We start from the raw sequence: 14952 nt of genomic DNA, 5'->3' as shown, positions 1-14952 counted from the left end.
TAAGGATCACAAAAGTGATAAACCCCTTCTGTTAAATGTCAGCAATATCCCGTTATAACCACAACAATTTTTAAACAAGACTTTTTTCAAATACCTAGTTCAGGCACAAAATTAGCAATACTTCTAATGCTACTCATTCTTACATGCTCTGTTCTTCCACAGGTGCTTTTTCTAATGTTACACACAGAAGTCATCAGTAGTTTAATTTTAATATTTTCAGTATAGCATCAGCAGAAATACTTGTATCAAGCTCTACCCAACTTTAAAAAAATTCAGGTGGGCCCAAGCTTTATCCTAAAAAGGCACCAAAATCTGCTATGTCAGAAAAAAGACTGCAAAATAGGGGATGAAGAGGGGAGAAGAAACAAAAAAAAAAATAAAGTAGTATTCTAAAAAAACAAATATTTTCCATTGAATAATGCTAAATATGCTAACATTTTGTTACTACATGTAAAGGGTGTGTTCTACAACTTTTTCTTCAGTACTAACTAGTGAATAGTCACATACTGGAACCAGCATCTGATAATAATTTTTGCCCAGAAAATGGTATAGTACAAGTGAAATATCTTAATGACACCCTATTGGCATAGACAAAAATCAAAGAGATTTTTAACTTATTTTAACTGATAAATCACTTGATACCAGGTTAAACTTATCAGAGCCTATTTTAGTTTAGCTGTAACAAGAGTAAAAACTAAGTTATTTAAAATTGGACATAACTGGTTTATTTAATTTGAAAAACATTATGGAGGAAAGCGCCATCCTTGTGATAGGGCAAGACTTCTTACATGGTCTTATTTTCTTCTAACTACAGTTTTTAGTATTTGGATTTTTAAGTTTTGCTGTCATTATGCAGAAAACATTGCTACATTTCCTAACTGGACAGAACTCAACTTCAAATCACCAAGTCACCTTAAAAAGGCACAAAACCTTATGTGCAACGAGAAAGGACCTTGCCTTGGTCAGAAAGACAGAAAATCTCTGTACAGTTTCCTCTGCACAGAGTCTAGTAAAATTAAAGAAAAAAAAATTAAAAAACAGCAGTGGTGATCACTGCTTTATGGCTTAATATTTACTGGTTTTACCTCTCCCCTATTTTTTATTGTACAAGTGGAAGCATGAAGCTCAAGTTTCCAGGAAAAGGTATGCTCTCCTCATTGATAACTTCCTGGGAAATAATTAATGGGAGAAGAAAACAAATCACAACTAGGGGTGAAAATAAAGCTTAGCAATACTCCTTCGCAAATGTTCCCAGGGGTAAAAGGGGATGCTCTCCAAGCTTTACACATCTCCTTACCATAATTTCTACCTAGCTTCATCTTTGACTCTACATTCTCTCCCTTTCAGAAACTTTGCCGAAATGGCATTTCAGAACACCTGTATAGAAAAAGTGTATTACTACAGTTACTTTGTTGGAGGTACTTCTCATTCCATCTTGAAACAGAAAATACACGAATAAAGTGTTGGAGATAATAATTAAGTAGCATGGAGACTTCAAAACATATATCCTCTTTTTGCGGGTGTAACTGTAAAAAAAGGACTGCACAAAAAGGCTCAAGGAAGTGAAGCAAGCACAGTGACCTAGCTAGAATTTTACTCTTTTTTTTTTTAAGAGGGGAACTGGAAGCTCCTTTGACAGAAACAGGCCAAAAATAAACTCTATTAAAAAATTTCAGACCTTGGGAGGCTCCCACTGCTCACTAATTTTCTAGGTTATGAACCTTCAGAGTAGATTTCTGACCTATTACTAGTGAAATAATTACAGGTAATCACAGATACAGTTACTCAACTGAATTAATATTTAAATACTTCCATTAAGTACTTTAATTCAATTTACATTTTAAGTAGTTGTTTGTCACATAGCAAAATTCTCCTTTATTATTTAAAAATTAAAAAAAATAAAAATAAAAACAGCATGGTTCTCTTCAACCAGTTTTTTAAACAGCAAACAGATGTCAACAAGCCTTACAACTTTAAGGTCAAACATGAATATAAATGATATTGACAAATTCTAAGATTATTTTTACAGTACGGATTGTAAACTGTAGCTTTTAAAAACATAGCTTGAATTGCCTATAAACCTGCCATTCCTAAGAGTCTTCTACAGTTGTTAAACCAGTGTAAACAATAAGTACACTTCATGTGTTTCTTCTTGCACTCAAATTTTTATGCACAGCTGATTTTTATATACATACTTCTCCAGTAAAATCATGTATATATGCAAGAGCCATAGATAACAGTAGAATCATTACGGTTTAAGTTAATATTGCTGCACTTCTGTCTACAGTATAAACAAGTTGCTGAATCTCTGCCACGCTTAAGCAGCACAATAATATTGGGGTTTAAGGTTTATTTTACTACACCAATATTTACGTGCTGCTAGGGCGGAACAAGTATGACAGCTCTTCTATTCATCCACGTCAGGACACAAATTTGTTAATAGAAAAATTTATATTAATATCTTCAACTGTTTCTCTTCCTTAAACTTCTAAAGCAGCAAATAATGATTCGCATCTTAACTAGAGCATGCAAACCATGATGTGCTGCTAGAGTACTTTAAGGCCTCAAGTGCAAGACTTAAAACCTAGATGGTATTCTTTACAACTATAACTGGAAAAACAGCTGTATTTAAGATTAGTTTTATTCATACACCAACCTGTAAAATTAAGAATCTGTTATGGTCCAGATCAATTCCATGGCTTCGAAGAAGAATACCAACATCTCTGAACGTCGTTTTCTTTCCATTGATGTGGTAGACTGAAGAATTATCTCTATAGGCAGTTCTAGATACACAAAATTTGCTGTTAGGAATAACTTCATAATCATCTCCTTCCTGTTTCAAGGAAAAACAAAAGCCAGAAAAACAATTACTGTATCACAGGTTTACCTCGTATTTCACAATTAAGCACAAAAATTTTATAATGCTAGGGTTTTAAGTCAATTGCACTCTCAGGTCTAGTAGAAGTGGGAACTGTCTTAGAGCTGCAAATAAAAAAAAAAATTTGAAAAAAAATTTGAGAGCTAGACAAAAAAAAAAGCCCAAATAATTTAAATTGAATGGCCTTCATATTATGCTTTTCCCACCTCTAATACAATCTATTGCTCTGAAAATACTTAATTTATTCCCTTTACCACTGCTTCATATCACAAAGGAAAAAGCCTGCTACAAATTTAAGCTGGCTGTGCTATTCTGTTCCCTAAATTTTAGATTAGGGAGTCTTGAATGACTTAACTCCTGTTTGCATTTTAAACTCCTCTTTTATGGTGCTAGGAAAAGGAATTACTTTTAGCTGAGCAGTTCTAAAGAGAAACTGTAAAGGATAAAAAAGTAAAACATTAAAGATGTGACAAATATGACATCATCAGCTTCAAAATAGACTTGCCTACAAAGCAACTAAAATAAAGCTGGTACTATAGTGCATGCTTCTTGCAAAGACTTAAACTGGCCTACCACTTTCCCAGATTAACCCCCAAGAGCATAATCTAGTTGGTATCTAGCATATGAAGACGTTTTTTAGATCATAAATTTAGCTTCTAGATATTAGCAAAGTCCACTGGAAAAAAAATTACAATTTTTGAATCTGATTATTATAAATACAAGCAAAAGGTATGTGTGTATGTGGATCAAGTCAAAGAAAATTGTATCTGTCTTTTAAAACAGTTCCTTCAAAGGCTGTATATATTGCAAATTTATCATCACAATTTCTGATATTTTAGTGTACATTTCCCACTATTTTGACTGATCCCAAACTCAACAGCTGATACTTCAGCCAGAATGTGTGCACAAAAATTAAATTTAAATAAAGATAAATTCCTTGCACTCTAATTGCAATAAATCAATATAAATGTCCACAAGTATCTATCAGTACATTGAAGTTGCAAGCAATTTTTTTTTTAATTTGCCAACACTTTATTTTATTCAAACAAAATATCAGGTTCAAAAAAACATAGTGGTAGGATGTGAGGTCCATGAAAAATCTGTTTAAAAATCAAAAAAGTATATAAAGTGTAAATAAAAGCTTCAGATTCATTATATTTTTCTAAATTTAGATGACCTAAACTAGTTTCTATTTGGTTTGAAAAGTTTTGCTTAAATAGGTTTTATTTCTTAATATATGCTCGCATTATGAATTTAAGAATATATAACATTTTCAAACATAAACTTAGAAATTTGTAGGGGTCCTACTAATTGCAGAAATCAGTTCTATTTACTTGAGGCAAATGAGAGAACAACTTTAAAATTATTTTTTAAAATTATTATTACATATTTCTAAATAGTTATAAAAACACATGTACTAGATATTAGTCTGGCAGAAAATATAAAAAAAGTGCTTAATATTTTAAGAGCTGCACTACTCTAGAGAGGAATATTTTAAGCAAATGAACTTTGATTTCATGTTTTATATCCCAAAAGTAAGCTAATCATACTATGAAGTTTTCCCTAACTCAAACTGAAATGATCAAATGCTAAAAACTTTCAAATCCTTAAAGAAAAAAAAGTCTCCACTGCTCTGAATAGAAGCATACATACCTTGTCAATGATCTTTTGGAAGTGGATTTCCACAGAACAACTCTGGATATCTGTATGTTCATCAGAATTATGGATCAGCACAGAGAGTTTTTTGGATCTGATTTTTTGTGCTCGATACCCAAACACAAAAAGCATCGAATCGATGATATTGGATTTTCCACTACCATTTGGCCCAATAATACATGAAAAACGCTGCATAATAAAAGGGAAAAAGTAATATTGAAAGGAAAATAGATCCTGGCCATTGTACATCACCCATTTAATTTATGAACAGTTCAAAACACAATTATTCCTAGCACATGAAACTGCAGACTATTTGATAGCTTAGTTTTTACTGCCAAAGGTAAAGCAGCACAACTTATTTAATAAAAACCCCGCACACCTCAACTCAGCTTTCTAAGATTTAACTTGTTAACTCAAAGCAATACTGCATTTAGCAAGCATGTTTGCAAGAAAAGTTTCATGATTAGCCACGTAAGCCTCTTGTGGGCATTAAAAAATATTCTCAGTCTTCAAAACACACCCCTAAAAGTTCTCCAATAAATGAAATAAAGAGAAATTCTGCTTTTTTAAGGCTCAGTGACAAATTAAAATTGTACAGTATCACAAAGTTGCACTTAACTGTCTTCTTTACTGTCCCATGATGAAAATTTAGGATAACACTATATAAGTAACTCTAAAATTTAAATATTTTTTAGGTATTTTGAGGCAAGCTTACATGAAAATACAGAAAGGAATACTAACACAGAGTGAAGTCTTACCTTCATTTAAAAAAATGCTTAAGGCAAATGACAGATACCTTATGAAAAGGTCCCAAAGTTTGCTCCCCTGCATAGGATTTGAAGTTCTGGTTTACAATATGAGTTATCATAAGACGAGGAGCACCAGCTTCATTGGTCACTACTGGAGGTGGGGGAGGAGGGATGCTACCCAAAATCTCTTCTAAACTTCGATTATCAACCACCTCGCTTGACACTGCTAAAAATCATCAGAAACAAACAGAAAGGAAGAAAATAAAATACTGTAAGCTTTCAATGACTACGCACCTCTTAAAATGTTCAACTGGAAAAGCAAATAGTATTTCTATATGAACCAAGCCTATACTTCTGCCTGTAACTACTAAAGTGAGCTAAACAGAATTGTAATTCTTCTTTCCATGAACTGACTCTTTAAGAAAAGATACTTAAGATGTCCCATCAATGCACTAGTGGTTTTTTTCTTTCATTATGTAATTCTTATTCTAACACACTTTAATAGGCACTCTGCAATTGCAATAGCTACAACCGTCACAATAAGCCTACAAATCTGAAACAGGCAAAGTCTTTCTAATTAATAAGTGCAAAGCCACATTTTAAGCATGCTCACAAGTTACTCTGCAAGATTTGGGGATCGCTGCACAATGCTCTGAAAGCTGTAATGACAGCACAACTACTCTGCAAAGACAGGAAGTTTGTTACGAAAACAAACTAGCCCCCTGGATATCAGCTAGTTGTAAGGAAAGCAGCTTTTCAACAGTCACTAGCAACTTTTTCTTCAAACAGACAGTAGGTTTTGCCACCAGCTTCAACATATCAATCTATCTGTCAAATACCTTGCTTTAATAATTGCACATCTGGTTACCTAAAAAGACACACAGCGCTGGTTTTTCCAGACATTTTCAGGAAAAAATTCAGGAAACCCAAGAAAATACACTGCTTCATGAAAAAGAAAGTCAAATCATTTTAAGAGTTAAGTAAATAAACTTGACATTTATTCCATTCCAAGAAATCCCATACCATTGGCTGCATATAAATTTTAAAAATCCTACTGTTGTACCACAAACTTAAGGACAATGTTACAGATCAGGAATATAAGATAGGCTTTATTAGGAGAAAGTCTCCAAATGGCTTTTGCACTTGTACTAAATCACTGGTCCAAACACAGTAACTCTTTGCAAGCCCTCTTTAGCAGTTTAAAAGCAGTTAAAACTTGCCAGGAGTCAAGGCTTTCAACATTCCTTTCTAAAAGAAAAGAGCAAATCCTACCTGGAAGAGCTGGCAGATTCAACTGAACCTTGTTGCTTAACAGGCACTATCATCAAGTTTACACATCATCAGAACCACAATATTCGAACCTACCTAGTGGAGGTATTTCGCCAAGCTTTCTGCTGCCTTCGTTTTCCACTTCCATGTCACTGGTGGACTCCTCTAAGGGCTCTCTGCCTTTCTGATGGGCTGCTGTAGAGGGTTTGGTGCTCTTGCTTGGCATGATCTCTGTTGGCTGTTCCACTCCAAGCAAGCAAGACTACTGAAGGAATCTATCTCCTTTGCTAACATAAATAAGAAAACCCCGTGATCTAAGCATTGAATGACAATTCCCTAAGGAATATACCTACATGTTTGCCCAGATGTTGGACTAGTTTAGAAACTAAAGACTAGAGGTATTTTGAAGACAAAAATCCAAATTTGCAACAACAACAACAACAAAAAAATAATCAAGATTTGCCTCATAATGATATACTTTAAGTTACATCATCCCTCCCAAAACAACACACCAACCCTTATCTATAGGAACAGCATCAATCTACCTACTGAAACATCATACAACCGTGTTCCATGCTCAGAGAAAGCAACCGTGATGCTGGGGGCAAAAGAGTTAAAGACACATTTGCAAAATAACAAACTGAGTAGCCATATACTCATACTCTCCTAGAAGCATTCTTCACACACGCATTTCAGGCCTGACACACATTTTACTTTTAACAGTCCACGCTGACTATATATTTCTTATATATATCGATAGATAAACAAAAAGACCTGTATAATTATAACAAAGACTTGACTCAAACAGTTTAAATCAACACACTAATTTCACAAAATATAACACAATCACTACTGCTAGCAATTAACATTTAGCAGAGAAAGGAAAACAAAGTACCTTAATCTAGCTGTGATGTTAAAGTTAACCGATCAAGAACGAAACATTACAAAAGTTCATCAGCTGGCACTTAAGCACAGCTCCCAGAAAGTATAAATAGAAAGCAGCCGATGAGAAGACAGACGACTGTAAGAATGAAACTCTCTCCAAAGAGTTTAAATTGCAGCAAGTGGCGAAGTTAGTTCGCAGAAAAACAGACATGAGAAAGTTTACTTCTCACAAGATAAAAAACTGACGTGGTTAGAAAGTCATCTTACAATTGGTGCCAATCATTTGACGTTTTCAGACCTACCCCCAACCCACACTCTCATGAGAGTCCTTCATTTGGGACAATGGGGGAGGGGGGAAATGAGAGAAAGAACTCATTTTAAGGCAATTTGAGTCTATGCCCCTGTTAAGAAGTGTTCCGCAATGGCTGTCTCGGACAATTACAGCCTCTCAAAGTACCAGATTTTTTTTTTTTTTTTCAAAAACTGCTCCACTCCAACAGAATTGTGCAATATAGACCTATTTACCTTACCAACCCTTCCCCCCGAGAATACTTCAGCAGAATGAACAAGCATAACTACTCGATCTCAGCTTTTAAATCGCGATAAATTAGCTGCCACATACTCTAACAAATTTAACAAATTCGTGCCCGGCCCCTCCCCCGAGTCAGCTCAAAGGTGTTTGTTAAGGCACCTCTCGACGATCTCCTGCCAAGTGCCTTTTTTGTTACGGAGATGGTGAAAGAGAGTCAGAGACGGACAGAAAGGGTTCCTTATTAGCAGTAGATTAAATTTAATACCGATAACCCATGTCTGCGAAAAGTTTTCGGGTTTTTTTTTAGTCCATTCGTTAATTAAAGGAGTCCAACTGCAGGCTTATCGCGGTCTTTTTCAAGTTGCCACGGGCTTTCTTAAAATTTCTCTCTCATATTTCAAGCATAAAAGGAGCAGGCAGACCTATTTATAGAAGGGTCCCTGCTTTGTAAACAGATTAAAATCGGGCCTCACTGCTGCCGAAACGTACTCCTGTACTTCCCCGTCCGAAATGCGGCTCTGATTCACGGTCCCCCGTGGTCCGTAAGGCCACAGCGGGAAACCCGGAGATCTCTCCCATGGGCTACAGAAGACCCTCTCATCCCCCCTCCTCAAACCCATCTGCCGAAACCAGCCAGAACGGATACGCCGGGCACCGTGCCCCGCCAACGCGGGGACCGACCGGCCACCGGGCAGCCCAAGCCCCTCGGGAGGAAGAGCACTCGGAGGGACAACCCCCACCCCACTGCCCGGGCCCGGAAAGAAGGGGTGCCGCCACCTTTCGCTCCCCTAAGGCGAGGAGAAAAGATGAAAAAATAAGGCGCTGGGCAGACCCGGCCACCCCCCTGCTCTCCCCCACAGCACCCCCTGACCAGGGAAGCGCCCTGAGGACGTCTCCGCCGCCCTGCTTACAGCGGATGAAGCCCCCAACTCCACCTGCCCTCAGGCGAACTGCCGACGCTCCTGCCCGAAGCCCTACGCGCCGAGTATATCCCGCGGAGCTGGTACCTTCGAGGGTTTGCGCCTCCCGGCCCCAGCAATGCTGCAGGCTGTGGCAACAGGGGTGACTCCAGCTGCTACCGCAGCTCGGCGACTTCCACACTCGAAAATGGCGCCCAAACGGCGAACTCGAACCGAAATTCGTTAGAAAAGCGCGGGGCATGCTGGGAAGGGAGGGGGCCGGGCTCCCGCGGGTTTGAAAGGAGGAAAAAAGCCCCGCTCTCCCGCCATCTTGTTTTCCGTTACTGCGCGGATAGGCTGGGCGGGATGAGAAAGTAAAACAAACCCCGTTCGCCGCGGGGAGCGGCTCGTTTCTTGTGGGGAACAGAGCAGGAAGACTCGCGGCCGAAGGTGACAGCGGCCCTGCTCACCCCACGTGCAAAAGGTTTAATTTTAGAAGTAGGTCAGTGGGCGGCGCCTGGTTGCTCGGCAACTGGCGGTGAGGTGGTGGGGCAGAGCAGCGGCGTGGCGGTGCTGCTACTGAAATAAGTTTAAAAAAGTTAACTAATAATAAGAAAAATAGTTGAAAATTATGGGGACGCGGCGGGTTCAAAGCCTTATAAATTAACGGGCGGCGCGGACAACACCCAGCCCTGTCACCTGGTCGGGAAGGGCCCGTGAGGTGGCGGTGGGAGGAAGAGGAAGTCTCGCGGGAAGTAGCCATAGAGACGGAGCCGCTTGGCTGCGGGGGGAGCGGGTAGTCGCCGCCTTGGCCTGGGCGCTCTTGTGGCGTCGCGGGACGGAGAAGAAGGCGGGATTAGCGCGAAAGTCGCTAGGGCTTGGGAGCCGGTTGCTACCTCAGCGGTCCTTGCCGCTCTGTGCTCTCCCTCTCGCTGCCGGCGCAGGTAAAGACGGGCTGGGGGAGCGGCGGTGGGCCCCCTCCCATTGCCGTCGGGGGAGGCTGGCAGTCGGCAGGTCTGACTCACTGCCGCAGTGGGCGAGAGGGTCCGGAGCCGTGACCCCCTCTGGGCGTGGGAAGAGGGCTGGGCTGGGCAGAGAGAAGAGATTGCTCTGGGCTGCGAGGTAAGGGCGGGGGAGTCCCGACCCCTGACTCCGGACGGCCCTGAGGGAACGGACCCTGGTTCTCCCCTGAAGAAAGCGCGGGGTTAGCAGATTAGCCGTTTGAGAAGATGGAAACTTTGAGGGAGAAGGGGATTCCGGCACGGCCGGGGAGCAGGCTTTGCCGTCTGTGTGGTGTCAAGGGGCTGTGCCTTGGGTGTGGGGACGCAGATGAGGCTGGAGGACTTGCGGTTCCCTCACAGCCGCCCCGTAGGCAGCAAACTCTTGCTCCGCCAACCGCCCGCCGTCTCTCTCCACTCCGGAGGGGAAACAGCTGAGAGGAGGAAGGCGGCGTGGGGCTATCGTCTGCGACCGGGGGACCGCCGGACTGTGAGGCCGGGAGAAGCCGAGCCAGGCGCACAGTGTCAGAGTAACTCCTCGTTATGGCTCCATCTGTTTTAAAACTGCCAGCGAATGCCTTCAGCTAACCTGCTGATGAACTTGTGGCAGAGTTGTATGTAGTACGTTCTAAGAGGGGTTATGATGAATGTAGCTGTGATGACAGCGGGTGAGCTGTGCGCCTTAAGGGTGACTCTTTGGCCCTTCAGGTTAACAGTGTTGAAGCTGTTTTCAAAAATTGTAATAAAGTTTTGCTCTTGTCTTTGAAAGGAAAATAATAGATTTTCCCTCGCTACTTACCTCAGCGGCTGTATATCGGCACAAGAGAACTTCAGTGTTTCAACCTGTAACATTTTAGCAATAAGTTCCTAGCATCACTTGGACTTTATCTAATATGTTTATACTAAGCAATCAGATAAATATACAGTTAGGTATTGTACAAACAGAATTCCCTTTAAACTCAGGCCTGGTTTGATGCTTATTTTTTCACAGTACTAATGTAATACTCAATTTTGGTGTATCTTCCTTTTTATTTTTGGCTACATATATATATGTTTGCTTTATTTTATTGCAGTTATATTTACATCTCTTTTTTAGCGCTCTACAACTGAAATGCGACTGAAGATTTCACTTTTAAAGGAACCAAAACATATCCTTTGTCTCAGAACAAACCATAGAACAGCATGTTAATTCTGAATAGACTTTTCCAGAAAGGATTTCTTTATCATAGGTGTAATAGTACAATATTTGTAAAGTGCAAATGACTTTATATTTTGTTCTTTTCTTCACCTTGCCATTCAGTGCAGCCTTTAAAGGCAACATTTAAAGAGCTGTTGAACACTCTTAAAGTAATACCTTCCCTTGAGAAACTATCAGTGTTTTGCTAGAAATTTTCAAGATTTTCTTTACCTTCTTTTTTTGTAGTGATAAGTTAAAATATTTCCCAGACAGGAGTAGTGATATATCTGCTTCCTTGTAATAGGCATGCATGTAGCAGATGTAAACAAAATTATAATTTTCCTGCTAATAAATCAGATGTGTCAACTATATATGATGTGATGTTAACAAACTGACACATTTGAATTACAGTTGGATGTTTTGTACATTCATTGTGCACTAACACCATTCTAGAGTTATAACCCAACATTTCAGCTGTGTTTCAATAAGTATGCATCGTAATAAGAATTATGTTTTACATTATAGTTAGCTTCATTTTTTGCTGAGTGTCTAGCAGCTCTTTTCTTGATACCAAAGAACAAAGAAAGAATGAAGAATCATATTTTAAATATCAAACATTCTATGTAATCTTATCAAAATAACTTTCCAGTACCGTTCCGTCAGTTGTGTATAGCCTACATGAGTTATTTTATAAATTTATTTTTAATAATAAAAATATTCAGATTTCCTTAATTAAATTAAACATAAAGAATTAGTGAGCTGTGTGGGATGGACTACAGCTGACGAACTATATTCCTGCAGTGATGATCACCAAATAATGAAATGGAACCTTTTAACCCGTGAGACTACTCGGTTAGTGAAACTTCCGGATGACATTTATCCCATAGATCTTCACTGGTTTCCCAGAAGCATAGGTGGGAAGAAGCAGTCCCATGCTGAGAGCTTTGTTCTAACAAGCTCTGATGGTAAGTCAATTTAAAATATTTATAATTTCATACCATTTTGTTCTTACGTCACTCAAATACATGCAAAGTTATTTGCAGTTAAATAATTTTCAGTAAAGCAACCTCAAACACCTATGCACCAGTTCTACTGGTGTAAAACTAATAACTGCTTTGATTTTAATGCATTTTATTACTGTAATTTTCTCCAGTACAGCCTTATCAAACATACCTCTGTCAGCAGATAAGTCATTTTTAATGTAACATCAATTTCTATCATCTTTTTTTTCAATTTCACAAACCAGTAGCTTTAAATATGTCTGTACTGCATGTCTACATAGATACCAGAGCAGTTGTGGTTAGGAAGACTTATGACCAAGTGACTGAACTGGCTTAACCATGATGTTTAATATCAATGTAGGCAATTTCTTGGACATATTTCAAGAGCAAGAGTCTTGAATATCCCTCCAAAGCATCTAGTTATGACTGTTGTCAGTAATACAGTAAGACCAGTACCTATGCCCACTGTACTAGCAGATGTGTATATATGTGTGTAGATTTAGTATGCTGCTATTTGTTCAATATACTAGTGTACTAATACTGAACTAGGTAATCCAGTATAGAAGCTGCTGTATTCCAGTGTATGGATATGGTTTTGTGGAAGGGAGTTGGGACAAGAAGGTTTAATGATTGTTTGGGTTTTTTTCTTCCTCCCCAAAGAGACTAGGAATTGATTTTACTCAAATTGCGTATTGTTAAATTTTTATTCCTGCATGGAAGCAGATATATTCCTGTCCCCAGTTAAGAAACCTTAATAACTGGTTTTATTACTGGTTTATATTAATTATGAAGCAGTCCAAGTCCATACTGTTATGGTCAGAGTTCATCTCCTTAGTACTGTAATGGTGATTATGTTCCATGCCATCAGGAATTTTCTGTGCATGTTCTCTTGTTTTTTGGGTCCGTCCCCCCCCCCCCCCCTTTCCTTAACAACAGAAAAAAAACCCGCCACATTTGGAACCTCCTCTTCTTCATCTAATTCTTTATTTGAACAAAATATGAAAAATAATGTTAACAATAAATTTTCCTAATGCCCCCCACCTTTTTATTCCTGTTACAAAGAATTTACAATGTGGAAACACTGTAGTTCAGATGAACCTTTCTTCCTGAAACTACCAAATCTACCAGTTTGATCCTTTATGAAATCTCCTGGTTTACACTGACCTTGTTATAAAAATTGCATTGGGTTAAAAGCTCTGCTAAGGAACAAATCCCTGATGTAGCCTTGGAGTGCTTGATTGACAGTCCACTTGCAAGAACTTGCTTATGGGCTTAGTGTGTTAGTTTGTGAATGATTGCTGATACTTTTCATGCGTAACATCCAAGATCTTGGGGTACAGGGGACTTGGAAGAGCTGCGTGACTTGCTTGCAGAAGTTGGACAGTCTTTACGCTGATCCTAATTTTTTATACCTTTGGTTTATTGGGTTGATAATGCTATTGGAGGTTTCAGAGTAAGTCAGTTAAATTGTCTGGAGCTAATTATGTGCTACAGAACATAAAACATACTAAACATAGTTTATACTCTTTTTGTCAGGGGTCAAAGATGTTGGTGTTTGAGTGATACTTCCATAGAAATGGTAGTGATGGGAGTTTTGGTGAACTTAAAGCAATATGTTGCTCTAAATCTCTGCCAGCTCTTTCAGGCTGATCAGGTCATGGTCAATTGTTGTAGAGTGTTTCCATCAGGATAATAATGGCCATCTGCCTGTGACTGGTTGATAGCTTTCCCAGGGACCTATTGATAGTTTTAATGGGATTAGTGGAGAATTTCCAGCTAACTTTTGCCCATGTTTTGGCCAGAATCTTGAATTTGTGGGTCTAGTATGGTTTGTGGGTTTGTTTTTTTTTTTTGTTAAGGGGAACTAAATGGAAGCTCTTGGCTAGCTTCAGAGTGAGCTTGATGGGGACCAGAAGGTTTGTTACTGAGCAGTAGCAGTCTCTAGCTGATGCATCCGGCATGGTTTTCCATATGGATGGAGAGAGTTATTTCAATATATTGAAAGTTACATTTCAACTTTTAACAGAGAGTTATATTTAAATATGTATGTATATATTGAAAAAGGTAAAGGAAATTCATTCCTTGCAGGAAATTTTTGAGATTTCTCTAACTTTTGGCAATACTTGCACTTAAAAATTAGGAGAGTTCAGTTCACTGAGCGGAGGCCAAGAATTCTTCAAGATATTTATTACTTTCCAAGGAATAAATGAATTGAACTTACAAAACAAAAGCAGGAGATCTTTTGGTCAATGTCTGAAAGTTGGCTCCCTGTTGTTTCTTAGGTAGGGAGGGAACCAAGTAAAGTAATTTTTGCAATACTTGGTGCTGAACTTTAATATGCATTTTAGGCATCTGGGTGTAATGAAGTATTGCTTTTAGAGCTTTTAAGGTGGAAGTGGAAGCTTTTGTGAAAGCTGAAAGGATGATTCATTTGCATCAGTTAATATTTGCATGCATTATAGTATTATGCTGTGGGATGGGGGCAGAATTTGCCTAAAAAAAGATAATCTTCAGAAAGTCAGTCAAGGATCAAGATTAACTGAGCTGATTTCTACAGAATTTGTATACTTTTCCCTTCAATGATAAACATGGGGCAGAAGGATTTTGGTAGGTCAACTGGTGCTCTTAATTCCTTGCTTTTTTCCTCCTTTTTCAGTTTTCACATTTGTATTTCTAATATCCTGGTGCTGTAAAGTTCTAAATTGTATGTGCAAATAGCGAGCAAAAGAGCAACTGTAGTGAGTCAGGTCTTCTGTTAATTTATTCTGTCAGTTTTCTAGTGTTATCAAAATAGTATGCTAACATTTAATGTTCTGCTTGAATAATGCTTTGACGGTTGAGTGAAGAAAAATGTTTGGGCTACTACTACATTAATGAAGAAAAAAACTTAAAATTCTGCTGGGTGACC

The 14952-nt window shown here is 38.7% G+C and overlaps 2 protein-coding genes across 4 annotated transcripts in view; one reads left to right on the top strand and one right to left on the bottom strand.

The window, feature by feature from the left end:
- Positions 1–9428, bottom strand: part of SMC4 (structural maintenance of chromosomes 4) — a 39591-nt gene extending 30163 nt beyond the window's left edge. The window contains exons 1-5 of one of the 2 annotated variants that reach the window (XM_062603194.1): positions 8977–9428; positions 6649–6839; positions 5331–5509; positions 4532–4723; positions 2657–2833 (exon numbers count right to left, since the gene is read on the bottom strand). In XM_062603194.1, coding sequence (XP_062459178.1) covers positions 2657–2833; positions 4532–4723; positions 5331–5509; positions 6649–6778 — 678 coding nt within the window. In that variant the 5' untranslated portion in view covers positions 6779–6839; positions 8977–9428. Of the gene's footprint in view, positions 1–2656; positions 2834–4531; positions 4724–5330; positions 5510–6648; positions 6840–7447; positions 7672–8976 lie in introns of those variants that run through there. The other variant, XM_062603196.1, reaches the window with a different exon arrangement.
- A 166-nt stretch (positions 9429–9594) lies between these two features.
- The window catches only part of IFT80 (intraflagellar transport 80), a 53826-nt gene continuing 48468 nt past the window's right edge, over positions 9595–14952 (top strand). Inside the window, exons 1-2 of one of the 2 annotated variants that reach the window (XM_062603198.1) lie at positions 9595–9812; positions 10963–12008. In XM_062603198.1, coding sequence (XP_062459182.1) covers positions 11861–12008 — 148 coding nt within the window. In that variant the 5' untranslated portion in view covers positions 9595–9812; positions 10963–11860. Of the gene's footprint in view, positions 9813–10962; positions 12009–14952 lie in introns of those variants that run through there. The other variant, XM_062603197.1, reaches the window with a different exon arrangement.

The sequence above is a fragment of the Pezoporus occidentalis genome, unplaced genomic scaffold (genome assembly GCF_034315485.1).
Source record: "Pezoporus occidentalis ecotype Australia unplaced genomic scaffold, CSIRO_AGI_Poc_V1 ctg8, whole genome shotgun sequence".
NCBI classification, from domain to species: Eukaryota; Metazoa; Chordata; class Aves; order Psittaciformes; family Psittacidae; genus Pezoporus; species Pezoporus occidentalis.
Note: the sequence above shows the minus strand (reverse complement) of the source record. Positions and strands in the feature narration are given on the sequence as shown.